Below are 27,467 nucleotides of genomic sequence, written 5' to 3' on the forward strand. Positions count from 1 at the left end.
CCTATGTTTCTGATGACCTGTCTAAGTTTCTGATGATCTGTCTATGTTTCTGATGACCTACGTTTCTGATGACCTGTCTAGGTTTCGGATGACCTGTCTACGTTTCTGATGACCTGTCTAGGTTTCTGATGACCTGTCTAGGTTTCTGGTGACCTGTCTAAGTTTCTGATGACCTGTCTAGGTGTCTGATGACCTACGTTTCTGATGACCTGTCTAGATTTCTGATGACCTGTCTAGGTTTCTGATGACCTGTCTAAGTTTCTGATGACCTGTCTAAGTTTCTGATGACCTGTCTAAGTTTCTGATGACCTAAGTTTCTGATGACCTGTCTAGGTTTCTGATGACCTACGTTTCTGATGACCTGTCTAGGTTTCTGATGACCTGTCTATGTTTCTGATGACCTAGGTTTCTGATGACCTGTCTAGGTTTCTGATGACCTGTCTACGTTTCTGATGGCCTGTCTAGGTTTCTGATGACCTGTCTAGGTTTCTGATGACCTGTCTAGGTTTCTGATGACCTGTCTAGGTGTCTGATGACCTGTCTAGGTTTCTGATGACCTGTCTAAGTTTCTGATGACCTGTCTAGGTTTCTGATGACCTGTCTAGGTTTCTGATGACCTACGTTTCTGATGACCTGTCTATGTTTCTGATGACCTGTCTAAGTTTCTGATGAACTAAGTTTCTGATGACCTGTCTAAGTTTCTGATGATCTGTCTATGTTTCTGATGACCTACGTTTCTGATGACCTGTCTAAGTTTCTGATGACCTGTCTAGGTTTGTGATGACCTGTCTAGGTTTCTGATGACCTGTCTACGTTTCTGATGACCTGTCTAGGTTTCTGATGACCTGTCTAGGTTTCTGATGACCTGTCTAAGTTTCTGATGACCTGTCTAAGTTTCTGATGACCTGTCTATATTTCTGATGACCTGTCTAGGTTTCTGATGACCTGTCTAGGTTTCTGATGACCTGTCTAGGTTTCTGATGACCTGTCTAAGTTTCTGATGACCTGTCTATATTTCTGATGACCTGTCTAGGTTTCTGATGACCTAAGTTTCTGATGACCTGTCTAAATTTCTGATGACCTAAGTTTCTGATGACCTGTCTAGGTGTCTGATGACCTAAGTTTCTGATGACCTGTCTAGATTTCTGATGACCTGTCTAAGTTTCTGATGACCTGTCTAAGTTTCTGATGACCTGTCTAGGTTTCTGATGACCTGTCTAAGTTTCTGATGACCTACGTTTCTGATGACCTGTCTAGGTGTCTGATGACCTAGGTTTCTGATGACCTGTCTAGATTTCTGATGACCTGTCTAGGTTTCTGATGACCTGTCTACGTTTCTGATGACCTGTCTAAGTTTCTGATGACCTGTCTAGGTTTCTGATGACCTGTCTAGGTTTCTGATGACCTGTCTAAGTTTCTGATGACCTGTCTAGGTTTTTGATGACCTGTCTAAGTTTCTGATGACCTAAGTTTCTGATAACCTGTCTAGGTTTCTGATGACCTGTCTAAGTTTCTGATGACCTACGTTTCTGATGACCTGTCTAAGTTTCTGATGACCTGTCTAGGTTTTTGATGACCTGTCTAAGTTTCTGATGACCTAAGTTTCTGATAACCTGTCTATGTTTCTGATGACCTGTCTAAGTTTCTGATGACCTAAGTTTCTGATGACCTGTCTAAGTTTCTGATGATCTGTCTATGTTTCTGATGACCTACGTTTCTGATGACCTGTCTAAGTTTCTGATGACCTGTCTAGGTTTGTGATGACCTGTCTACGTTTCTGATGACCTGTCTAGGTTTCTGATGACCTGTCTAAGTTTCTGATGACCTGTCTATGTTTCTGATGACCTGTCTAGGTTTCTGATGACCTACGTTTCTGATGACCTGTCTAGGTGTCTGATGACCTAGGTTTCTGATGACCTGTCTAGATTTCTGATGACCTGTCTAGGTTTCTGATGACCTGTCTAAGTTTCTGATGACCTGTCTAAGTTTCTGATGACCTGTCTAGGTTTCTGATGACCTGTCTAAGTTTCTGATGACCTGTCTAGGTTTCTGATGACCTGTCTAAGTTTCTGATGACCTAAGTTTCTGATAACCTGTCTAGGTGTCTGATGACCTAGGTTTCTGATGACCTGTCTAGATTTCTGATGACCTGTCTAGGTTTCTGATGACCTGTCTAAGTTTCTGATCACCTGTCTAAGTTTCTGATGACCTACGTTTCTGATGACCTGTCTAGGTTTCTGATGACCTGTCTAGGTTTCTGATGACCTACGTTTCTGATGACCTGTCTATGTTTCTGATGACCTACGTTTCTGATGACCTGTCTATGTTTCTGATGACCTACGTTTCTGATGACCTGTCTAAGTTTCTGACGACCTGTCTAGGTTTCTGATGACCTGTCTAAGTTTCTGATGACCTGTCTAGGTTTCTGATGACCTGTCTAGGTTTCTGATGACCTGTCTATGTTTCTGATGACCTAGGTTTCTGATGACCTGTCTATGTTTCTGATGACCTGTCTAAGTTTCTGATGACCTGTCTAAGTTTCTGATGACCTGTCTATGTTTCTGATGACCTGTCTGCACATATCCTGGGGAATTCCTCTGAAAAATGTAGTCTGTCTGTTTCTGTGTGCTGTCTTTGTCTGTGTGCTGTCTCTGTGTCTGTGTGCTGTGTTTGTGTCCTGTCTCTGTGTCTGGGTGTCTGTGTGCTGTGTTTGTGTGCTGTCTCTGTGTCTGTGCGCTGTGTCTGTGTGCTGTCTCTGGGTGTCTGTGTGCTGTGTGCTGTCTCTGTGTCTGTGTGCTGTGTTTGTATGCTGTCTCTGTGTCTGTGTGCCATGTCTCTATGCTGCGTCTGTGTGCCGTGTCTCTGTGCTGTCTCTGTGTACTGTGTATTTGTGTCTGTATCTGTGTGTCTGTGTGCTGTGTCTGTGTGCTGTATCTGTGTCTGTATCTGTGTCTGTGTGCTGTGTCTGTGTGTCAGTGTGCTGTCTCTGTGTCTGTGTGCTGTGTCTGTGTGCTGTCTGTGTTTGTGTGCTGTGTGTCTGTCTGCTGTCTCTGTGTGTGTGTGCTGTGTCTGTGTGCTGTCTGTGTGCTGTCTCTGTGTGTGTGTGCTGTGTCTGTGTGCTGTCTGTGTGCTGTGTCTGTGTGCTGTCTGTGTGCTGTATCTGTGTGCTGTGTGTCTGTGTGCTGTATCTGTGTGCTGTGTGTCTGTGTGCTGTATATGTGTCTGTATCTGTGTGTCTGTGTGCTGTGTCTGTGTGTCTGTGTCAGTGTGCTGTATCTGTGTGTCTGTGTGCTGTCTCTGTGTCTGTGTGCTGTCTGTGTGCTGTCTGTGTTTGTGTGCTGTCTCTGTGTGCTGTGTCTCTGTGTTGTCTCTGTGTCTGTGTGCTGTCTTTGTCTGTGTGCTGTCTCTGTGTCTGTGTGCTGTCTCTGTGTCTGTGTGCTGTCTCTGTGTCCTGTCTCTGTGTCTGGGTGTCTGTGTGCTGTGTTTGTGTGCTGTCTCTGTGTCTGTGTGCTGTGTTTGTGTGCTGTCTCTGTGTCTGTGCACTGTGTCTGCGTGCTGTCTCTGTGTCTGTGTGCTGTGTTTGTGTGCTGTCTCTGTGTCTGGGTGTCTGTGTGCTGTGTGCTGTCTCTGTGTCTGTGTGCTGTGTTTGTGCTGTCTCTGTGTCTGTGTGCCATGTCTCTATGCTGCGTCTGTGTGCCGTGTCTCTATGCTGCGTCTATGTGCTGTGTGTCTGTGTGCTGTCTCTGTCTCTGTGTGCTGTGTTTGTGTGCTGTCTCTGTGTCTGTGTGCCGTGTCTCTATGCTGCGTCTGTGTGCTGTGTGTCTGTGTCTGTGTGCTGTCTCTGTGTCTGTGTGCTGTGTTTGTGTGCTGTCTCTGTGTCTGGGTGTCTGTGTCTATGTGCTGTCTCTGTGTTTGTGTGCTGTCTCTGTGTCTGTGTCTGTGTGCTGTCTCTGTGTCTGTGTGCTGTGTTTGTGTGCTGTCTCTGTGTCTGTGCGCTGTGTCTGCGTGCTGTCTCTGTGTCTGTGTGCTGTGTTTGTGTGCTGTCTCTGTGTCTGGGTGTCTGTGTGCTGTGTCTGTGTGCTGTCTCTGTGTTTGTGTGCTGTCTCTGTGTCTGTGTGCCGTGTCTGCGTGCTGTCTCTGTGTCTGTGTGCTGTGTTTGTGTGCTGTCTCTGTGTCTGGGTGTCTGTGTGCTGTGTCTGTGTGCTGTCTCTGTGTCTGTGTGCTGTGTTTGTGTGCTGTCTCTGTGTCTGTGTGCCATGTCTCTATGCTGCGTCTGTGTGCCGTGTCTCTATGCTGCGTCTATGTGCTGTGTGTCTGTGTGCTGTCTCTGTCTCTGTGTGCTGTGTTTGTGTGCTGTCTCTGTGTGCCGTGTCTCTATGCTGTGTCTGTGTGCTGTGTGTCTGTGTCTGTGTGCTGTCTCTGTGTCTGTGTGCTGTGTTTGTGTGCTGTCTCTGTGTCTGGGTGTCTGTGTCTATGTGCTGTCTCTGTGTCTGTGTGCTGTGTCTGTGTGCTGTCTCTGTGTCTGTGTGCTGTCTCTGTGTCTGTGTGCTGTGTTTGTGTGCTGTCTCTGTCTGTGTGCTGTGTCTATGTGCTGTCTCTGTCTGTGTGCTGTGTGTGTGTGCCATGTCTCTATGCTGCGTCTGTGAACGGTGTCTGTGTGCTGTGTATCTGTGTCTGTGTATCTGTGTTTGTATGCTGTGTGCCGTGTCTCTATGCTGCGTCTATGTGCTGTGTGTCTGTGTGCTGTCTCTGTGTCTGGGTGTCTGTGTCTATGTGCTGTCTCTGTGTCTGTGTGCTGTCTCTGTGTCTGTGTGCTGTGTCTGTGTGCTGTCTCTGTGTCTGGGTGTCTGTGTGCTGTGTCTATGTGCTGTCTCTGTGTCTGTGTGCTGTGTCTGTGTGCTGTCTCTGTGTCTGGGTGTCTGTGTGCTGTGTCTATGTGCTGTCTCTGTGTCTGTGTGCTGTGTCTGTGTGCTGTTTGTGTCTGTGTGCTGTGTTTGTGTGCTCTGTGTCTGTGTGCTGTCTGTGTCTGTGTGCTGTGTTTGTGTGTTGTCTCTGTGTGCTGTCTGTGTCTGTGTGCTGTGTGTTGTGTGTCTGTGTTTGTGTGTTGTCTCTGTGTCTGTGTGCTGTCTCTGTGTCTGTGTGCTGTCTCTGTGTCTGTGTGATGTGTCTCTATGCTGTGTCTGTGTGCTGTGTCTGTGTATCTGTGTCTGTGTGCCGTGTCTCTATGCTGCATCTGTGTGCTGTGTGTCTGTGTGCCGTGTCTCTATGCTGTGTCTGTGTATCTGTGTCTGTGTGCTGTCTGTGTGCTGTGTCTCTATGCTGTGTCTGTGTATCTGTGTCTGTGTGCTGTCTGTGTGCTGTGTCTCTATGCTGTGTCTGTGTGCTGTGTCTGTGTATCTGTCTGTGTGCCGTGTCTCTACGCTGTGTCTGTGTATCTGTGTCTGTGTGTCTGTGTCTGTGTGTCTGTGTTTGTATGTTGTCTCTGTGTCTGTGTGCTGTCTCTGTGTCTGTGTGCTGTGTCTCTATGGTGTGTCTGTGTATCTGTGTCTGGGTGCCGTGTCTCTATGCTGCATCTGTGTGCTGTGTGTCTGTGTGCTGTGTCTGTGTATCTATGTCTGGGTGCCGTGTCTCTATGCTGTGTCTGTGTGCCATGTTTCTATGCTGCGTCTGTGTGCTGTGTGTCTGTGTGCCGTGTTTCTATGCTGCGTCTGTGTGCCGTGTCTCTGTGCTGTGTCTGTGTGCCGTGTTTCTATGCTGCATCTGTGTGCCGTGTCTCTGTGCTGTGTCTGTGTGCCGTGTTTCTATGCTGCGTCTGTGTGCTGTGTGTCTGTGTGCAGTGTTTCTATGCTGCGTCTGTGTGCCGTGTTTCTATGCTGCGTCTGTGTGCTGTGTGTCTGTGTGCCGTGTTTCTATGCTGCATCTGTGTGCCGTGTCTCTGTGCTGTGTCTGTGTGCTGTGTCTCTGTGCTGCATCTGTGTGCCGTGTTTCTATGCTGCATCTGTGTGCTGTGTGTCTGTGTGCCGTGTTTCTATGCTGCATCTGTGTGCCGTGTCTCTGTGCTGCATCTGTGTGCCGTGTCTCTATGCTGCGTCTGTGTGCTGTGTGTCTGTGTGCTGTGTTTCTATGCTGCGTCTGTGTGCTGTGTGTCTGTGTGCAGTGTTTCTATGCTGCGTCTGGGTGCTGTGTGTCTGTGTGCAGTGTTTCTATGCTGCATCTGTGTGCCGTGTTTCTATGCTGCGTCTGTGTGATGTGTGTCTGTGTGCAGTGTTTCTATGCTGCGTCTGGGTGCTGTGTGTCTGTGTGCTGTGTTTCTATGCTGCATCTGTGTGCCGTGTCTCTATGCTGCATCTTTGTGCCGTGTCTCTATGTTGCGTCTGTGTGCCGTGTCTCTGTGCTGTGTCTGTGTGCCGTGACTCTATGATGCGTCTGTGTGCTGTGTCTCCAAGATGTGTTCACTCTGGGCGGAGTTTGTGGTCTCAATGAAACCTGACACCACTTTCTGCCCAAATCTGAACCTGTTGGTTACTTCCTGACAACACCTGCTCTTCTTTGCTAGACACGAACGCTTCCCAAGAAAAGATGGCATGTGCGATATCTTCAAAGAGTCACATAAACACTGAGAAACACGTCTCCTTCTGTCAAACCCTGCACCAATCTCACCTGTTTCATATCTGGAAACTCAGGGTGCTTTAAAATGCTATCAGCTCTGGTACGAGGAACGAGCCGCGGGTACGGGGAAGGAGCCGCGGGTACGGGGAACGGGCCACGGGTACGGGGAACCGGCCACGGGCCGTGGGTAGGAGGATTGAGCCGTGGGGACGGGGAACGAGCCGCGGGTAGGAGGAACAAGCCGCGGGTAGGAGGAACGAGCCGCGGGTACAGGGAATGGGCCGTGGGTACGGGGAACGAGTACTTCAGGTTGAGTACCTTCCCTGAACGTCTGATTGTGTATCACCATCATTTTATGATTTAGTGCAATAGGTAAGACAGAGGCAGGACTTTTATGGTCAAGAATGCAGCAACACTTAAAACCAGGGTGTGTTCTCCACCTGATCTCTCTCTCACACACACACACACACACACACACACACACACACACACACACACACACACACACACACACACACACACACACACACACACACACACACACACACACACACACACACACACACACACACACACACCTGTACTTACCTGCTCATAGTTAAAAGTCTCCAACATGCCCAGAACAAGGCCTTGGATTTCTGCCAGCTGTCCTTTCCCATAAACAGGATCCTAACACACGCACACGCACACACACACACACACACACACACACACACACACACACACACACACACACACACACACACACACACACACACAGAAAGTTTAATCGAAGAAATAACAATAAGATCAAGAAATACTTGTTTTTCTTTTCTTTTCTTTTTCAACATATGGCCATCGGGTATTGCGAAGGCCTGACGTGCGTCCATCCGTCTGTGGTCAGCATAAGTCCAGTCCTGTTACGACCAGGCTCTTCAAATTCACAGGGAACATTCTTGGGACACAGACCTTGGACAAGTTCACAGAAGGCTAACGTTGACATATTTTAAGTGGTATTTTAAGACTTTAAAATGTGACATTCTGTACCAAATTTTATGGCATGATCTTGAAGACGTTAGCATGGTGACGTCACATGCTGCTAGCTAGGTGGAAACGCTGTTTCATTTGTGTGTAAATATAACCTCTTTGTCACATATGTAAAAGCTCGCGAGAACTAAACACTTCTAAAACTGAAAACACTGTTTTGAGAACCTAATAATACCTCTGAAGTGATTTAAAAGATATTTAGCAGATGTTAGCATTCAGTTTACATTCTGAGTGGCAGGGGTGACAGCCAATCAGAGGAGAGCTGTACTGTGACGTCACAGTACAGGTTGCTAGCTGCAAACTCAGTTCTTGGAATCTAATAATTACTTAAACAACTGCAGATGATACAGAACACACTGCTCATACAGCCGAGGGTATTTTTTATTATATGTACGTGTTGCGGACATGACGCGTGAAGCTCTTCAGCATCTCACCATCTCATTTAGGTCCTCCACCACAAAGACAAGATATTTAATGTTCAAACTGATAACCTTTATTGTTTTTGTGCAAATATTTGCTCATTTTGAAATGGATGCCTGCAACACATTTCAAAAAAGCTGGGACAGTGGCAACAAAAGACTGGGAAAGTTAATGAATGCTCCAAGAACACCTGTTTGGAAACATTCCACAGGTGAACAGGTTAATTGGAAACAGGTGAGTGTCATGATTGGGTATAAAAGTCTCAGCCGTTAACATGCAAAGATGGGGTGAGGATCACCCCTTTGTGAACAACTGTGTGAAAAAAATAGTCCAACAGTTTAAGAACAATGTTTCTCAACGTTAAATTGCAAGGAATTTAGGGATTCTATCATCTACAGTCCATAATATAATCAGAAGACTCAGAGAATCTGGAGAACTTTCTACACGGAAACGGCAAGGTCGAAAACCAACATTGAATGCCCGTGACCTTCGATCCCTCAGGCGGCACTGCATTAAAAACCAACATCACTGTGTAAAGGATCTTACCGCGTGGACTCAGGAACACTTCAGAAAATCATTATCAGTTAACACAGTTCGTCGCTACATCTACAAGTGCAAGTTAAAACTCTACCATGCAAAGTGAAAGTCAAACATCAACAACATCCAGAAACACTGCCGCCTTCTCTGGGCCCGAGCTCATTTGAAATGGACAGACACAAAGTGTAAAAGTGTGCTGTGGTCTGATGAGTCCACATTTCAAATTGTTTTTGGAAATCATGGATGTCGTGTCCTCTGGACAAAAGCGGAAAAACACCATCCAGATTGTTACCAGCACAAAGTTCAAAAGCCAGCATCTGTGATGGTATGGGGGTGTGTTAGTGCCCATGGCATGGACAAATCAAATCAAATCAATTTTATTTATATAGCGCCAAATCACAACAAACAGTTGCCCCAAGGCGCTTTATACTGTAAGGTAAAAGTCATACAATAATTACAGAAAAACCCCAACGGTCAAAACGACCCCCTATGTGCAAGCACTTGGCGACAGTGGGAAGGAAAACTCCCTTTTAACAGGAAGAAACCTCCAGCAGAACCAGGCTCACGGAGGGGCAGTCTTCTGCTGGGACTGGTTGGGGCTGAGGGGAGAGAACCAGGAAAAAGACATGCTGTGGAGGGGAGCAGAGATCAATCACTAATGATTAAATGCAGAGTGGTGCATACAGAGCAAAAAGAGAAAGAAACACTCAGTACATCATGGGAACCCCCCAGCAGTCTAAGTCTATAGCAGCATAACTAAGGGATGGTTCAGGGTCACCTGATCCAGCCCTAACTATAAGCTTTTTCAAAAAGGAAAGTTTTAAGCCTAATCTTAAAAGTAGAAAGGGTGTCTGTCTCCCTGATCTGAATTGGGAGCTGGTTCCACAGGAGAGGAGCCTGAAAGCTGAAGGCTCTGCCTCCCATTCTACTCTTACAAACCCTAGGAACTACAAGTAAGCCTGCAGTCTGAGAGCGAAGCACTCTATTGGGGTGAAATGGTACTATGAGGTCCCTAAGATAAGATGGGACCTGATTATTCAAAACCTTATAAGTAAGAAGAAGAATTTTAAATTCTATTCTAGAATTAACAGGAAGCCAATGAAGCGAGGCCAATATGGGTGAAATATGCTCTCTCCTTCTAGTCCCCGTCAGTACTCTAGCTGCAGCATTTTGAATTAACTGAAGGCTTTTCAGGGAACTTTTAGGACGACCTGATAATAATGAATTATAATAGTCCAGCCTGGAGGAAATAAATGCATGAATTAGCTTTTCAGCATCACTCTGAGACAAGACCTTTCTAATTTTAGAGATATTGCACAAATGCAAAAAAGCAGTCCTACATATTTGCTTAATATGTGCATTGAAGGACATATCCTAATCTAAAATGACTCCAAGATTTCTCACAGTATTACTGGAGGTCAGGGTAATGCCATCCAGAGTAAGGATCTGGTTAGACACCATGTTTCTAAGATTTGTGGGGCCAAGTACAATAATGAGTTTTATCTGAATTTAAAAGCAGGAAATTAGAGGTCATCCATGTCTTTATGTCTGTAAGACATTCCTGCAGTTTAACTAATTGGTGTGTGTCCTCTGGCTTCATGGATAGATAACGCTGGGTATCATCTGCGTAACAATGAAAATTTAAGCAATGCTTTCTAATAATACTGCCTAAGGGAAGCATGTATAAAGTGAATAAAATTGGTCCTAGCACAGAACCTTGTGGAACTCCATAATTAACCTTAGTCTGTGAAGAAGACTCCCCATTTACATGAACAAACTGTAATCTATTAGATAAATATGATTCAAACCACCGCAGCGCAGTGCCCTTAATACCTATGGCATGCTCTATTCTCTGTAATAAAATTTTATGGTCAACAGTATCAAAAGCTGCACTGAGGTCTAACAGGACGAGCACAGAGATGAGTCCACTGTCTGAGGCCATAAGAAGATCATTTGTAACCTTCACTAATGCTGTTTCTGTACTATGATGAATTCTAAAACCTGACTGAAACTCTTCAAATAGACCACTCCTCTGCAGATGATCAGTTAGCTGTTTTACAACTACCCTTTCAAGAATTTTTGAGAGAAAAGGAAGGTTGGAGATTGGCCTATAATTAGCTAAGATAGCTGGGTCAAGTGATGGCTTTTTAAGTAATGGTTTAATTACTGCCACCTTAAAACCCTGTGGTAGATAGCCAACTAATAAAGATAGATTGATCACATTTAAGATGGAAGCATTAATTAACGGTAGGGCTTCCTTGAGCAGCCTGGTAGGAATGGGGTCTAAAAGACATGTTGATGGTTTGGAGGAAGTGACTAATGAAAGTAACTCAGACAGAACAATCGGAGAGAAAGAGTCTAACCAAATACCACTGAAGGCAGCCGAACATAAAGATATGTCTTTGGGATAGTTATGAATAATTTTTTCTCTAATAGTTAAAATTTAATTTGCAAAGAAAGTCAAGAAGTATTTACTAGTTAAAGTTAAAGGAATACTCGGCTCAATAGAGCTCTGACTCTTTGTCAGCCTGGCTACAGTGCTGAAAAGAAACCTGGGGTTGTTCTTATTTTCTTCAATTAGTGATGAATAGTAAGATGTCCTAGCTTTACAGAGGGCTTTTTTACAGAGCAACAGACTCTTTTTCCAGGCTAAGTGAAGATCTTCTAAATTAGTGAGACGCCATTTCCTCTCCAACTTACGGGTTATCTGCTTTAAGCTGCGAGTCTGTGAGTTATACCACGGAGTCAGGCACTTCTGATTTAAAGCTCTCTTTTTCAGAGGAGCTACAGCATCCAAAGTTGTGCTCAATGAGGATGTAAAGCTATTGATGAGATAATCTATCTCACTCACAGAGTTTAGGTAGCTACTCTGCACTGTGTTGGTATATGGCATTGGAGAACATAACAAAGAAGGAATCATATCCTTAAACCTAGTTACAGCGCTTTCTGAAAGACTTCTAGTGTAATGAAACTTATTCCCCACTGCTGGGTAGTCCATCAGAGTAAATGTAAATGTTATTAAGAAATGATCAATCAATCAATCAATCAATTTTTTTATATAGCGCCAAATCACAACAAACAGTTGCCCCAAGGCGCTTTATATTGTAAGGCAAGGCCATACAATAATTATGCAAAACCCCAACGGTCAAAACGACCCCCTGTGAGCAAGCACTTGGCTACAGTGGGAAGGAAAAACTCCCTTTTAACAGGAAGAAACCTCCAGCAGAACCAGGCTCAGGGAGGGGCAGTCTTCTGCTGGGACTGGTTGGGGCTGAGGGAGAGAACCAGGAAAAAGACATGCTGTGGAGGGGAGCAGAGATCGATCACTAATGATTAAATGCAGAGTGGTGCATACAGAGCAAAAAGAGAAAGAAACAGTGCATCATGGGAACCCCCCAGCAGTCTACGTCTATAGCAGCATAACTAAGGGATGGTTCAGGGTCACCTGATCCAGCCCTAACTATAAGCTTTAGCAAAAAGGAAAGTTTTAAGCCTAATCTTAAAAGTAGAGAGGGTGTCTGTCTCCCTGATCTGAATTGGGAGCTGGTTCCACAGGAGAGGAGCCTGAAAGCTGAAGGCTCTGCCTCCCATTCTACTCTTACAAACCCTAGGAACTACAAGTAAGCCTGCAGTCTGAGAGCGAAGAAACTCCCTTCAGACAGAAGGGAGTTTTCAGGGAATACTGTTAAGTCTTCAATTTCCATACCATAAGTCAGAACAAGATCTAAGATATGATTAAAGTGGTGGGTGGACTCATTTACATTTTGAGCAAAGCCAATAGAGTCTAATAATAGATTAAATGCAGTGTTGAGGCTGTCATTCTCAGCATCTGTGTGGATGTTAAAATCACCCACTATAATTATCTTATCTGAGCTAAGCACTAAGTCAGACAAAAGGTCTGAAAAATCCAATTTGGATGGACAAGACTAAGAGTCAAGCTTTCAAATGAATTAAAGCTCTGTCTGGGTCTTTGATTAATTAATAAGCTGGAGTGGAAGATTGCTGCTAATCCTCCTCCTCGACTCGTGCTTCGAGCATTCTGACAGTTAGTGTGACTCAGGGGTGTTGACTCATTTAAACCTACACATCTGTGATGGTATGGGGGTGTGTTAGTGCCCATGGCATGGACAACTTATACATCTGTGATGGCACCATCAATGCTGAAAGGTACATCCAGGTTTTGGAGCAACACATGCTGCCATCCAAGCAACGTCTTTTTCAGGGACATTCCTACTTATTTCAGCAAGACAATGCCAAGCCACATTCTGCACGTGTTACAACAGCGTGGCTTCGTAGTAAAAGAGTGCGGGTACTAGACTGGCCTGCCTGCAGTCCAGACCTGTCGCCCATTGAAAATGTGTGGCGCATTATGAAGCGCAAAATACGACAACGGAGACCCCGGACTGTTGAACAACTAAAGTTGTACATCAAGCAAGAATGGGAAAGAATTCCACCTACAAAGCTTCAACAATTAGTGTCCTCAGTTCCCAAACGCTTATTGAGTGTTGTTAGAAGGAAAGGTGATGTAACACAGTGGGAAACATACCACTGTCCCAGCTTTTTGAAACGTGTTGCAGGCATCCATTTCAAAATGAGCAAATATTTGCACAAAAACAATAACGTTTATCAGTTTGAACATTAAATATCTTGTCTTTGTGGTGTATTCAGTTGAATATAGGTTGAAGAGGATTTGAAAATCATTGTATTCTGTTTTTATTTACATTTTACACAACGTCCCAACTTCATTGGAATTGGGTGTCATGATACGTGGTTGCGTGGCACAGAAGGTAGGCGGACACAAATGCAAACTCTCAGATGATACGTACAATATAATAAGAAACTTTATCTCACAAACAGTCCAGGGTCTGGTACACAGAAAGGCAGGCAGCGTAGCAAAGGCACAGATTTTGCAAGGCAAAAATACATGGTCAGGAAGAGGCTGAGGTCAAAGGCACGGAGAGATACAATATTGGAGGCAAAGGCAGAAGGCAAAATCAAGATAAACAGAACAAGGTTAAAAAACACTGAGGCATACGAGGCAAAATCAAGGCTGGAACAAAGATATGAAGATCAACAAGCTGGCACCGCAGTGAGGGAAGTGAGCGCTAAATAACAGGTGATGTAACAAGGTGCACGTGTGATTGAGGGTTCTGGAAGGAGGTGTGGTCTGGAGAACCAAAGAGACGGGATGAGAAGCGAGAGAGAGAGTGTGTGAGTGAAAACGAAGCAGATCAAAAGCAAAAGGAGTCAGTGAATGAAAACCAATGGTGAAAGTATCACGTGCCCACAGACCAACAACAGGAAACGTGAATCAAATAAACCGATTAGAAGTAGAACAGAACGTGGCTGAAGTCTAACTAATAACATCACAAAAAATAAAGAAAGAACAGAAACAAAACCAGTACCTACAGTAAAACAATGGAATGACTAGAACAAATGATCACAGAAAACAAAAACAAAAACAAAAAGAATACAACAAGATAATAAAACACCAAAGATACATAATAAACAAACCAGAGAAAACATAATACAAAATGATCAAACAGGCAACCAAAAGGATCAAATCCGGGGAGGCAGATCTGGATGGCATTACCCTGACCTCTAGTAATACTGTGAGAAATCTTGGAGTCATTTTTGATCAGGATATGTCATTCAATGCACATATTAAACAAATATGTAGGACTGCTTTTTTACATTTGCGCAATATCTCTAAAATTAGAAAGGTCTTGTCTCAGAGTGATGCTGAAAAACTAATTCATGCATTTATTTCCTCTAGGCTGGACTATTGTAATTCAATATTATCAGGTTGTCCTAAAAGTTCCCTGAAAAGCCTTCAGTTAATTCAAAATGCTGCAGCTAGAGTACTGACAGGGACTAGAAGGAGAGAGCATATCTCACCCATATTGGCCTCTCTTCATTGGCTTCCTGTTAATTCTAGAATAGAATTTAAAATTCTTCTTCTTACTTATAAGGTTTTGAATAATCAGGTCCCATCTTATCTTAGGGACCTCATAGTAAGTAAGTAAGTAAGTAAACTTTATTTATATAGCACTTTTCACAGACCAGGGTCACAAAGTGCTTCACATGATAAAATCAATAAATACAAAATAACACATACAAACATTTAAAAGAAAATCAAGCTAAAATGCAATTTTAAAAAGGTGAGTCTTAAGTTGCTTTTTAAAAACATCGACAGAGTCTATCGAGCGAAGGGAGCAGGGAAGCTCATTCCAAAGGCGCGGCGCCACGGCTTTAAAAGATCTGTCCCCTCGAGTTTTAAAACAGGTACGAGGAACCATCAGCAGGTTCAGGTTGGAGGACCTCAGGCCCCTGGTGGACACATACGGTTGGATCAGTTCCTTGATGTATTCCGGAGCCTGCCCATGCAGAGCTCTAAATGTAAGCACCAGGATTTTATAATTTGTCCTAAACGAGACAGGGAGCCAATGCAGGGACTTGAGTATTGGGCTAATATGGGCTCTCCTGTGGGTGCAGGTCAGAAGCCATGCAGCGGAGTTTTGCACAACCTGCAAACGAGCCAGTTCTTTCTTATTAAGAAACGTGAACAGGCTGTTACAGTAATCCAGTCGCGAAGATATAAAAGCATGTACAATCATCTCTAACTCTTCAAAAGACACCATTTTTCGAAGTTTAGAGATATTCCGGATCTGGAAAAAACAATTCCTAACTAACTGTTTCGTATGATGTTCCAGAGACATCCCTTTATCCAAGATAATGCCAAGATTGCGCAGGCTGCCCTTAACTGAATTATTCAGTTCACCAAGGTGCAGCCTAATAGCAGGCACGGCACTCTCCGGAGCAACAATCAATGTTTCAGTCTTATCAGAGTTCAGCTGCAAGCTGTTTTCACTGAGCCATTCCTTAACTTTGGTGAGACAATTGGTTAAAGAATTGAGTTTCTGGGTCTCAGTTGTTTTAAAGGAGCAGTACAGCTGCAGGTCATCAGCATAGAGATGATAGGATACGTCACAAAACTGCTGGATCAACTTGCCGAGAGGGATGATATACAAAAGAAATAAAATAGGTCCCAGAACCGAGCCCTGCGGCACACCCCACAAAAGGTCAGCAGACTCAGACATCACATTATCAACAGACACACTAAAAGTTCTACCAACCAGGTAGGAGCTAAACCACTCTAATACAGGACCTGACATCCCCACCAGATCCTGTAGTCTCCTGATCAGGATGCCATGGTCAACTGTGTCAAATGCAGATGACAAATCCAACAAAACCAAGACAGTGCATTTGCGAGTGTCAAATGTAGTACCATATCACCCCAATAGAGCGCTTCGCTCTCAGACTGCAGGCTTACTTGTAGTTCCTAGGGTTTGTAAGAGTAGAATGGGAGGCAGAGCCTTCAGCTTTCAGGCTCCTCTCCTGTGGAACCAGCTCCCAATTCGGATCAGGGAGACAGACACCCTCTCTACTTTTAAGATTAGGCTTAAAACTTTCCTTTTTGCTAAAGCTTATAGTTAGGGCTGGATCAGGTGACCCTGAACCATCCTTTAGTTATGCTGCTATAGACTTAGACTGCTGGGGGGTTCCCATGATGCACTGAGTGTTTCTTTCTCTTTTTGCTCTGTATGCACCACTCTGCATTTAATCATTAGTGATTGATCTCTGCTCCCCTCCACAGCATGTCTTTTTCCTGGTTCTCTCCCTCAGCCCCAACCAGTCCCAGCAGAAGACTGCCCCTCCCTGAGCCTGGTTCTGCTGGAGGTTTCTTCCTGTTAAAAGGGAGTTTTTCCTTCCCACTGTCGCCAAGTGCTTGCTCACAGGGGGTCTTTTTGACTGTTGGGGTTTTTCCGTAATTATTGTATGGCTTTGCCTTACAATATAAAGCGCCTTGGGGCAACTGTTTGTTGTGATTTGGCGCTATATAAATAAAATTGATTTGATTTGATTTGGGACACACCGTGCTGACTTTGGCCGCTGCAGTGCGAGTGTCCCTGCTACAACACCATTTGGTCCTCTAACATTATGACACCTGGGTGTGGCTCAGAGGCGCTTGTGCGTGCATTCCGCTCACTGCCATGAGCATCCCGTAGCGCTGAGTTAAGTGGCTGGTGGACAGAGTATGTGTTCTGCTCCCTGCTTCTACCACATTTTGCCAGTGTTTGATTGTGTTGCGTACTGAGTGTGCTTCACTTACTACACACACACACACTCACACACACACTAATTTCAACCGCATTGGTGCATGCATGCAGCTGCTGTTTGTCCCCTCTGAGCCCAGCCATAATTTAAGCCCATCATGTCTTGGGCCTGGACACTTCAAACAAGCACTCACAGAAGATGCTTGCTTCAACTGCATTTTCATACCACTGGCAGAGAGATTGGCTAGACCGGCCAGGTTTGAAGCTGAGATGCCCTCTGCAACACTGGCCTCCAAACCACGTAAAACGCCCACATTCTGGGGCCCTTACTGCTACAGCAAAGAAGAGCAGCCATGACCTGATCTTGTCTGATAAGGTTGACATGCTATCCTCTGAATTTGCTCAGTTGAAGTCATTGTTTGTTTGTCTGCAGCCTTCTGCAGCTTCTGCTGTTCCTCTCACAAGATAATTTAATTTATTTGTATTTATATAGGACCAAATCACAACAAAGTTGCCTCAAGGTGCTTCACAGAGTAAGGTCTAACCTTACCAACCCCCAGAGCAAGAACACAGATGACGATGGTAAGAAAAAACTCCCTCTGATGATCTGAGGAAGAAACCTCAAGCAGACTAGACTCAAAGGGGCGACCCTCTGCTTGGGCCATACTACAGACACAAATTACAAAACAATTCACAAAACAAATATGGAGGAAATGTTGCCGGTGCACAGGACAGAAGGGTTACAGAAACAGACACCACACCCATCTCTGGATGGAGCTGCACCTCAAACAGAGACAAAACAGAATCAGGCATCAGAAAGACAAGAAATACAGTATAATTTGTCAGCATTAAACAACAAGAAAAACAGAAGAAATACTAAGGTGATCGCCGGCCACTAGCCCTAAACTTCACTAAAAGACCCAGAATTTAGATAAAGTTGAGGCCGCGGCACGCTCTGTTTACTAATAAAATGAATTTAAAACAGTAAAAAGCATAGAAACATACTATACCAGTATGTTAGTCATACGAACGGGAAAATAAGTGCGTCTTATGTCTGGACTTGAAAATCTCCCCAGAATACAGGGAGATCATTCCACAGAACAGGGGCACGATAACAGAAAGCTCTGTGACCCACAGACTTCTTATTCACCCTAGGGACACAAAGTAGTCCTGCACCTTGAGAATGCAGAGCCCAGGTCAGTACATAGGGTTTAATTAGGTCAGCTAAGTAAGGACGTGCCAGTCCATGAACAATTTTATAGACTAGTAACAGAACCCTAAAATCTGATCTCACTGGGACAGGAAGCCAGTGAAGAGACGCCAAAATGGGTGTAATGTGGTCAAACTTTCTGCTTCCTGTCAAAAGTCTGGCTGCAGCATTTTGAACCAATTGGAGAGCCTTAATGCTGGACTGTGGTAAAGCAGAAAATAGAACATTGCAGTAGTCCAATCTAGAAGAGATAAACACATGGATCAGGGTCTCAGCATCAAGGGAGGACCATGAATAAGTTCAAACAGAAACCAGACTCTGAAGTTGGGTTTTTATGAGTGGGAACGAGTCAGCAGTGGTCAGCAGAGTGTCAACACAGAGTCAGACAGGCTAACTGACACGTGCACACACACACTCGGAGGGTTATTATTACCTGCAGTATTCTCTGGATGATGGCTGGCAGAGAGATCACTGTGCTCATGCTGTTCAGAACCTTCATTGTCAGCTCCTTCAACACTGACAAACACACACATCATAATTAACACACACACACGCACACACACACCCACACACACACGCACACACACGCGTGCGCGCGCTCCAACGAGCAGCTCCGGCACAGTTTTAGTGGAACAAACACTCAGCGTGTGGTGGTTCTGAGGTTCGGGCCATTACCTTGTTAATAACTAATTAATAACTGTATGTGCATATTGGGCAGATCCAAAGTTCATCCAAATCAGTCAAGAACTGAACAACAATCTTTCATTTTTATGATTAATTACCTAATTACTTCATTAATAGTTGCAATTAAGCCAATTTTTGTATAAGTTATATGCACAGTGGGTAGGCCGAGTGTCACGCCAAAAACCATCCGAATTATTGAAGAACTGAAAGAGAAGAACTACACTGTGTGTGTGTGTGTGTGTTTACCCTCAGAGACATGTTTATCACTCGGCTCCTTGACTAGTTTCTGAGAATCCATCATAGTTTCCAGCAGTGGAAACCACAGATCCTGTCAGAAAAATGTATCAATGAGGAGGTTATCAATATGCACACGCACACGTCCATGCACACGCACACAGGCACACACACACTACCTCTCTTTGCTTGGCGTCGAGGTTGTGAGAGCTTCGGTTACACAGGGCGATGATTTCATCCAGCGAAGCTTCGATTCCCATCAGCGTCTGTGATCTCTGGTCCACTTCAGATCTTCTCTCACAGAGTTGGACCAGTTTTAACTTGAATGTCTTCAGACAGAGTCAGAGAGAGAGTGGAACCATCACGTCCAGGTTCACAGTAGTATGACACAACTAACTAACTGACTAACTCACTGTCATGATCAAAGTTAAGACAATAGAGAGAGAAAAGCAGAATAAAGATCCCCGTGACACTGAGGGTCAGCTCTAAGGAGGCTTTGGTGATCAAACATTTTTGCAGAAGGTTTTGAGGGCTGTAAATGACGGCTACTGCATAACTCAGGATGGCATCCCATTGCTGACGTCTGACCCCAGTTACCATCCTGAGTGCAAAAATGAGGCAATCACACCCAACTGCCCACAACAGCAGCCTAAAGTTGTGTGTCACTGTATAATACACAATCATACTCCAGGTTACACAGACACTGAACACAACATGACACGGGAGCTCCTGCACACGCTCACAACGGTACTGTGCGCATTTGTGCTCATAAGAACACGACTACAAAGCTGAAATGTATGTATCTGTTAATATCTACAAACTGTCTTCTCCTGAAGAGTGTGGCACTGTGGATGTATGTTGTATTTCCAAAGGAGATTTAAAGAGGTCAGCAGTGAGTCCTTGAATACACCGTCCTGCATACACACACTGATCACTGCACATGGTCACTGAAATCACTCTGCTCCAAAACAGAAAACAATCTGCAATCTATTTTAATTTCAGCCTTTAAATGTAAGCTGATGTCAAAGTGTCTGATCATCCAAATCAACATTAGAGCAGAAATGACTCATTTCAGGATGATGTAACGAAAATAAAAGCCACAGCCATCTATAAAATTACAGTGAGAGATACACAGTATATCGCCCCCTATTTGTACATCCCATTACTCACTTTTGTAGAACACAGTGCATCCCAAAGTCACAACAATTTTAAATCATTTTCAAGACCTTCACAGCTGGTCACAGTGTTCTGCCACATTACCTCAGGACAGATTACACACGATTACATGACTGGTTATCAGATTGTTGTTGGGTTTTTTGTTTTAGCCACAAAAGTAAACAATAAAGTAGCAGAAATCAGCAACAGGAGACCTGCTAAATTTAATTTATTGTTAAAGAAAGCTGTGTATTTTTCATTACCTTTATTAGGACCATAAAAGCTCCAAGAACATCTCCTTTCTTTTCCAGGAGATAGGCTGTAGCATCACTGTGTTGGTATTTCTCTGTGATCTAGAAGAAAAAGATGAGCTCACAAAGAGAGAACCACAGTACCAGTACTTCAAACAGTGTGTGACTGGACACCTCTGATCAAGTTATGTGATACTAGTATCATCTCAAATCCAACCTCCTTTTCCTGGCGTCAACGTGGTCAGTTATGAGGTAGGTTTAGGACCAACGCATGAAGAAGAAGAGCCTTTATTGTCATTGTACACACATACAATGAAACGTGTCCTCTGCATTTAACCATCCTAATTACAGTTAGACACAATCCAACCACCAGGGGCAGTGTGCAGCCACAGTCTGGCACTCGGGGACCAACTCCAGATGTAGAGACGCTGCCTTGCTCAGGGGCAGAGAAAGGAGCAGACCCTAAATAAGCACGTGCTTGACTGTGGGAGGAAACCCACACAGACACGGGGAGAACATGCAAACTCCACACAGAAAGGGCAGGAATCGATCCCACGACCTTCTTGCTGTGAGGTATCAGTGTTAACCACTAAACCACCGTGTCGCCGCTATTTGCTATTTAAACACTGTGTTCTCTGGACATGAAAACGACGACTGCGTTGGTTGGAAACTACCAAGAACATGTGCGCGTCGCAGTGCTTCGTCCCGGCTGTAAGACAGGGTCTAAGGTGTTCGTGACCACTGACGGCGCACTGTGCGTCCCTGTGTCAGGGACCATTAAGACTTGATGCTGAAGCTCTGAGGGTAATATCAGCAGCAGGTGGACCTCAAACTGCAAACTCAAGAGTAGTGGAAAACCCAAATGATGCCTTATCACGATGATCTATAGCACACGGTTTAAAGCACGTCACACAAATACATTTGGAGCAAGTTCAGCTCCACACAGTGAGACCTCAGGGTGCAAGTATTTAGACACTTAATAAACGGCGGATGGGTTTTGTGAGTGTCATCTGTCAGTTTCTTTAAGAGTCAGAGTGCTTGACATGGGCACAGAAGCCTGAACACTGAGTGAAGCCGAGTCAACAAAAGAAAATATGGTCTTCAGTAGGGTTGAGCATCAAGAACTGGTTCTTTTTGAGAATCATTAAGAAATGATTCAATCCACCAACATCAAGAGCTTTTTGCTTAACGATTCCCTTATCGGTCCTTCAGAGTGACCGTTGTTTTTGAGGGTGTTTGTCGGGAAAATTATCATTTCTCGACGTTGATTACAGACTCGGTAGCAGGTCTGTAATCAACCGCTTCTGCAGCAGCTGTTCTTGAAGCTTGAAGCAACAAAGCAGTGATCTGACCTGCTGCTTCGTTGGTTCACTGCTTCGCTGCTTTTCAGAAGCAGGAAGTCCACTTCTTAACCCCCCTCAAAGCCATTTAAAGATATCAATCGTGAGTCACTTTTGTGTGGATTAAAGTCACTAACTGGGACTGTTGTGTGGTGTTGTGTTGTCTTGTTGTGGGTAAGAAACGAGAATCGTCCTCCATTCTGTCCACACAGCTCCAATTGCCAATTTAGCTACAACAGACTAAAACCTCCCAAAACGTGATGTCCTGCGTTCTTTATGAATGACACTGATGCTGACATGCAGCCGCTGAAGAGCTCAGCTCAGAGGTACGGAGTGACATTCATGCCATTAATACCTGAAAGGAAACACTTCTGAGAAAAACTACAGATTTTATTTCTATTTATGTCCAGAGATCAAGGATCCAGTGACCTATTTCATATTTATTTACTTTAAGACTCAATAAAATGTTGTTGACATAGAAAACCTGTAAAGCCGACTTTTAGTACACAGAAAATTCACAGGAGGTATTGATAAGGGAATTGGATCAATAAGCGGAATCGGATCGATAAAATCTTATCAATACCCATCTTTAGACTTCACTGTCATCAGGTTTGAGTCCTATCTCTCTCCGGTTCCTGTTTCACTGGAACTATGAACAGCCTGACTTTCTTTCAGCTACAATGTGTCAACTCTCTGCTGTCCATCCACAAGAAGAAGTAAGGGGCTTATAGGTGAAAAACTAGGTGCTGAAAAACTAATTCATGCATTTATTTCCTCTAGGCTGGACTATTGTAATTCATTATTATCAGGTTGTCCTAAAAGTTCCCTAAAAAGCCTTCAGTTGGTTCAGAATGCTGCAGCTAGAGTACTGACGGGGAATAGCAGGAGAGAGCATATCTCACCCGTGTTGGCCTCCCTTCATTGGCTTCCTGTTAATGCTAGAATAGAATTTAAAATTCTTCTTCTTACTTATAAGGTTTTGAATAATCAGGTCCCATCTTATCTTAGGGACCTCATAGTACCATATCACCCCAATAGAGCGCTTCGCTCTCAGACTGCGGGCTTACTTGTAGTTCCTAGGGTTTGTAAGAGTAGAATGGGAGGCAGAGCCTTCAGCTTTCAGGCTCCTCTCCTGTGGAACCAGCTCCCAATTCAGATCAGGGAGACAGACACCCTCTCTACTTTTAAGATTAGGCTTAAAACTTTCCTTTTCGCTAAGGCTTATAGTTAGGGCTGGATCGGGTGACCCTGGACCATCCCTTGGTTATGTTGCTTTAGACGTCGACTGTGTTTCATAATTATTGTATGGCCTTGCCTTGCAATGTGGAGCGCCTTGGGGCAACTGTTTGTTGTGATTTGGCGCTATACAAGAAAAAAGTTGATTGATTGATTGATAGGTCCACTGGAATTCTGCACATGAAGTCGATGAGAGTCTATAGCTCCCCCTGGAGGTCATTTCACCAGCGAAAGCCAGTACCCACTGCACAGCTGGATGGACTGAGTCTAAGTGCAAGGACAAAGGGTTCACAAACACCAAGGCTCCAGTACCTGTATGGCCGTCTCCAGTCTGTATTTCTGAGAGGTCTGCAGGAAGCCCAGGAGCTGCTGGGGAGCAAAGCGGCACAGCAACTCCAGCAAGTGCTCATGGAGGTCGCGTTCTTTAGGTAACACAGTCCCTGAGAGGTGTCCTTCCCTAAAGGACAGGATCGAGAACAGGAGGAAGGACACGGTTACAGTGAGCAGAAATAAAACGAGTCCCAAAACAGCAAAGATGTGATTATTTGAGTAAAAGCGCATTACTTTGGTTCCAGAAGAAAACCGAGAAACTTGAAACGTAGGTAGTCATCCTGCAGAAAGAAAAGAAAAAGAGAAGGTGTTGACCTCGACCCGGGCGTTGTCCGTCCTCTGAACAGGGCAGGCTGAAGATCACAAACTCAGAAACTACTTACAGGTCAAGCTGGGACACAAACTTGTAGAAACGAGAAAAAGCACTTGACCATAAAACAGGAGAAATGTCCCAATGCCTCGTAAAGCAGGACTTACGAGGTCTGTCAATAAAGTATCGTACCTTTTATTTTTTTCAAAAACTATATGGATTTCATTCATATGTTTTTTACGTCAGACAAGCTTGAACCCTCGTGCGCATGCGTGAGTTTTTCCACGCCTGTCGGTGACGTCATTCGCCTGTGATCACGCCTTGTGGAAGGAGTGGTCCCACCCCCTCGTCAGATTTTCACTGTCTGGAAATGGCGGAATGATTCGGACTTTTTTTCCATCAGAATTTTTTCAGAAGCTGTTAGAGAGTGGCACCTGGAAACCATTTGAAAAATTTATCTGGCTTTCGGTGAAAATTTTACAGGCTTCACAGAGAATAAGGAGTGTTACTACAGCTTTAAGGACGGCTTCAAGAACGGCTTTAAGGACGCTCGGCGCGCCGCGCTCCGAGCTGCGATGACGAGGCAGAAAACGCCAGATCATTTCTAAGCTGATGGCTCTGTGGATACGAGACCATCGTGTGCACTTTCTCTGGTTATCACAAGAGCTGGACATCAGCCATTTTCCGTCAGATTTCACTTTTAAAGAGATTTTGTCATGGAAAGCCTCGCGGAGGCTTCGTGCGTAACGACCGATTCACTGTTTGAGCAAGACAAAGGAACACCTCCATTTCAGCGTGTCATGGGACAAGTTGGGACATGCCTATCTCGGCTTTCAATGCTTACCAGTCCAGTAAGTATCAGAGAAATTGTGGAGAGCTGGGCATGTCCTAACTTGTCCTTTGACACGCCGAAACGGAGGTGTTCCTTTGCCTTGTTCAAACAGCGAATCGGTCGTTACGCACGAAGCCTCCGCGAAGCTTTCCATGACAAAATCTCGTTAAAAGTGAAATCTGCCGGAAAACGGCTGACAGTCCTTAATCTCTGTGAAGCCCGTAACATTTTCACCGAAAAACAACCAAATCTTTGAAATGGTTTCCAGCTGGTTGTCTGGCAGAGCTCCTGAAAAAAATTTCATGGAACAAAGCGGCAGTAGCTCAGCTGTTTGCTGACAATGAAAATCCGATGAGGGGGCGGGACCACTCCTTCCACAAGGCGTGCTCACAGGCGAATGACATCACCGACAGGTGTGGAAAAACTCACGCATGCGCACGAGGGTTCAAGCTTGTCTGACGTAAAAACATATGAATGAAATCCATATAGTTTTTGAAAAAAATAAAAAGGTACGATACTTTATTGACAGACCTCGTATTACAGGACATTAGTCAAAGTGGGTCTGTGGACCTCAAATATGCTGCAGTGAGTTTGAAAGCTGTTTCTGCTCTGATGGACTGATAGCGCGGGACAGTTTTCATCAAAACTGCATCCTACATACCCGCAGACATTTCACAATCTCAGGATGGTCATCCAGAAAATCAAACAGGACAACAGAAAGGCACGGATGAAGGTTTCCACATCTGCCAGAGACGGGATGGTCCACATCACTACACACAAATGAAAATGGACCATCCTAACACTGTCCCGACTGGGCAAGGACAGAACAAAGACCACTTCTTGACTGTGATGAAGCCCAGCACACCACACGACACAATCCACAGAACCATCATCAACTATCAGAAGTCTGTCCAAGGGCCGCCACGGGTCCAGCAACGGGAGCCGAAGAGATAAATGTTTCCTCAACCGCTGGACGAGTGTGAAATTACCAGTGGTGGGCACAGTTCAGCTAATCCAATAACAGATAATTATCAAAGATAATGTTTTTGCTAGCGGATTATCTTTACAGATAAGTTTTAAAACCATCATTGGACCAATTTTCTTCCGATAAATTTAGTTCAGATAACTTTCAGTCCGATAACATTTTTTTGCTGGTAAAGTTTAACAGCCAAAAACATTTGTAAACCATAAATCAAACATTTTAGGCCATCTGTTGTGTCTTTGTGGCAGACTGGCTGTCGCTTGCTGATGACGTCATCATTAAGCGTAAGACGTGTTTGGCTGGTCTACGCAGGGGACATTGTGGGTAGTGTAGTTCAGGTTCATTTTGGATTTTACACTGTTACCATCCACTCAACACAAACAAAATGGACTACTTTTAACATTATTTTATTTTATTTCTTTGTGGCTGATGGTATAATTTAATCACCAAGACTCGGTGGGGACGAGGAGCTCTAACGGCGCAGCTTCAACGACTTCTCTTCACTGTTTACACACTGTTTTGGATTTAAAAAAGACGCTTTATTTATTCAGATGAATCCCACTGAAACTAACAGGTAAGAACTTATATTTACTAACGTGTCTTTTACTCTGCCAATCAATACATTAATGGACGTATTTTGGTTGTTTAAGCCGCAGGGTTCAAAGCGTGTGAAAAAAGCAGCAGCTTTTTAGTTTGTGTATCTAATACTGAGATAAACTGTGACTTCTAATACTGTGTTTTACTGCTTTTGAAAGATGATGACAGTGTTTGGGTTTTATGTTTTATTCATTCATTTTTCGTGCGTTCTTATGCATTTGTGATCCTTGAATTTACCCAGCAGTGAAAAGTGAAAGTGAAACTGGTTTATCAGAAGCCGACAGTGTAATCTGATGTGGCTGCGTCCAAATCAATACTAAAAGTTATCGGTTATCTGGAATAAAGATACATTTTTTTTAGCAGTTTATCGGTTTATCGTCATAAAAGATAACTTTTCAGTTATCGGATTAATGGTTAGCGAAGCTAACTTTTTGGTTAGCTAAATCCACCACTGGAAATTACAAATTTAACAAGAAAATGGTCAGAATGAATAGATGGAAGACAAAGAACCTCAACAGCGGACCCAGCTAATCCAAGGGCTCTAAATGTCTGGATGGTTCGTTTGTCTTTGATCCAAAGCACACAGCATCTATTTCTTTAAAAAAACGATCTGGAATACTGATTTCTCAACCTCAACACATTTCCACTGTGTGATGGTCCAACCCAGACACCTCAGAGCCTGTAGAAGTTGTCTCCTGGACAAGGTTAGCATAAGGCTTCTTTTTTGCACAGTATAGTTTAAAGTGAGATTTTTGAGTGTAACTCTGTATTGTAGTGAGTGACAAAGGTTTCCCAAAGTAATCTTGTGCCCATGTGGTTATATCAGCTATTGATGAATGACTGTTCTTGATACAGTGCTGCGTGAGGGATTGGAGATCACGGGTGAGCCCTTACTGTTTACACACTTGAAATTCCTTCAGATTCCTTGAATCGTTTAGTGATATTTTGCACTCATATATATTCTGAAATATTAAATTTCTTCCCATCTTTCTTTGAGGAATTTTATTTTAAACATTTCAATAATGTTCTCACATACAAGGTCTGTCCATAAAGTATCGTACCTTTTTATTATTTTTTTTAAACTATATGGATTTGATTCATATGTTTTCACGTCAGACAAGCTTGAACCCTTGTGCGCATGCGTGAGTTTTTCCATGCCTGTCGGTGACGTCATTCGCCTGTGAGCACGCCTTGTGGAAGGAGTGGTCCCGCCCCGTCGTCAGATTTTCATTGTCTGGAAATGGCAGAATGATTTGGGGTTTTTTTCCATCAGAATTTTTTCAGAAGCTGTTACAGACTGGCACTTGGAAACTATTCGAAAAATGTATCTGGCTTTCAGTGAAAATTTTACGGGCTTCACAGAGAATAAGGTCTGGTAGTACAGCTTTAAGGACCCCTTTAAGGACGCTCAGCGCGCCGCGCTCCGAGCTGCGACGACACGGCACAAGCCACCGGACCATTTCTGAGCTGATGGCTCTGTGGATACGAGACCGTCGTGTGCTCTCTCTGGTTATCACAAGAGCTGGACATCAGCCATTTTCCGGCAGATTTCACTTTTAACAAGAGATTTTGTCATGGAAAGCCGCGCGGAGGCTTC

The 27,467-nt window shown here is 44.1% G+C and overlaps 1 protein-coding gene across 1 annotated transcript in view; it reads right to left on the reverse strand.

The window, feature by feature from the left end:
- Positions 1–27,467, reverse strand: part of vps8 (VPS8 subunit of CORVET complex) — a 371,669-nt gene that overhangs the window by 63,044 nt on the left and 281,158 nt on the right. Inside the window, exons 34-40 of the mRNA XM_034184542.1 lie at positions 23,384–23,430; positions 23,132–23,276; positions 20,256–20,345; positions 19,017–19,166; positions 18,850–18,931; positions 18,353–18,435; positions 7,198–7,278 (exon numbers count right to left, since the gene is read on the reverse strand). Of these exons, the coding sequence (XP_034040433.1) occupies positions 7,198–7,278; positions 18,353–18,435; positions 18,850–18,931; positions 19,017–19,166; positions 20,256–20,345; positions 23,132–23,276; positions 23,384–23,430 (678 nt within the window). The remainder of the gene's footprint in view (positions 1–7,197; positions 7,279–18,352; positions 18,436–18,849; positions 18,932–19,016; positions 19,167–20,255; positions 20,346–23,131; positions 23,277–23,383; positions 23,431–27,467) is intronic.

The sequence above is a fragment of the Thalassophryne amazonica genome, chromosome 13 (genome assembly GCF_902500255.1).
Source record: "Thalassophryne amazonica chromosome 13, fThaAma1.1, whole genome shotgun sequence".
NCBI classification, from domain to species: Eukaryota; Metazoa; Chordata; class Actinopteri; order Batrachoidiformes; family Batrachoididae; genus Thalassophryne; species Thalassophryne amazonica.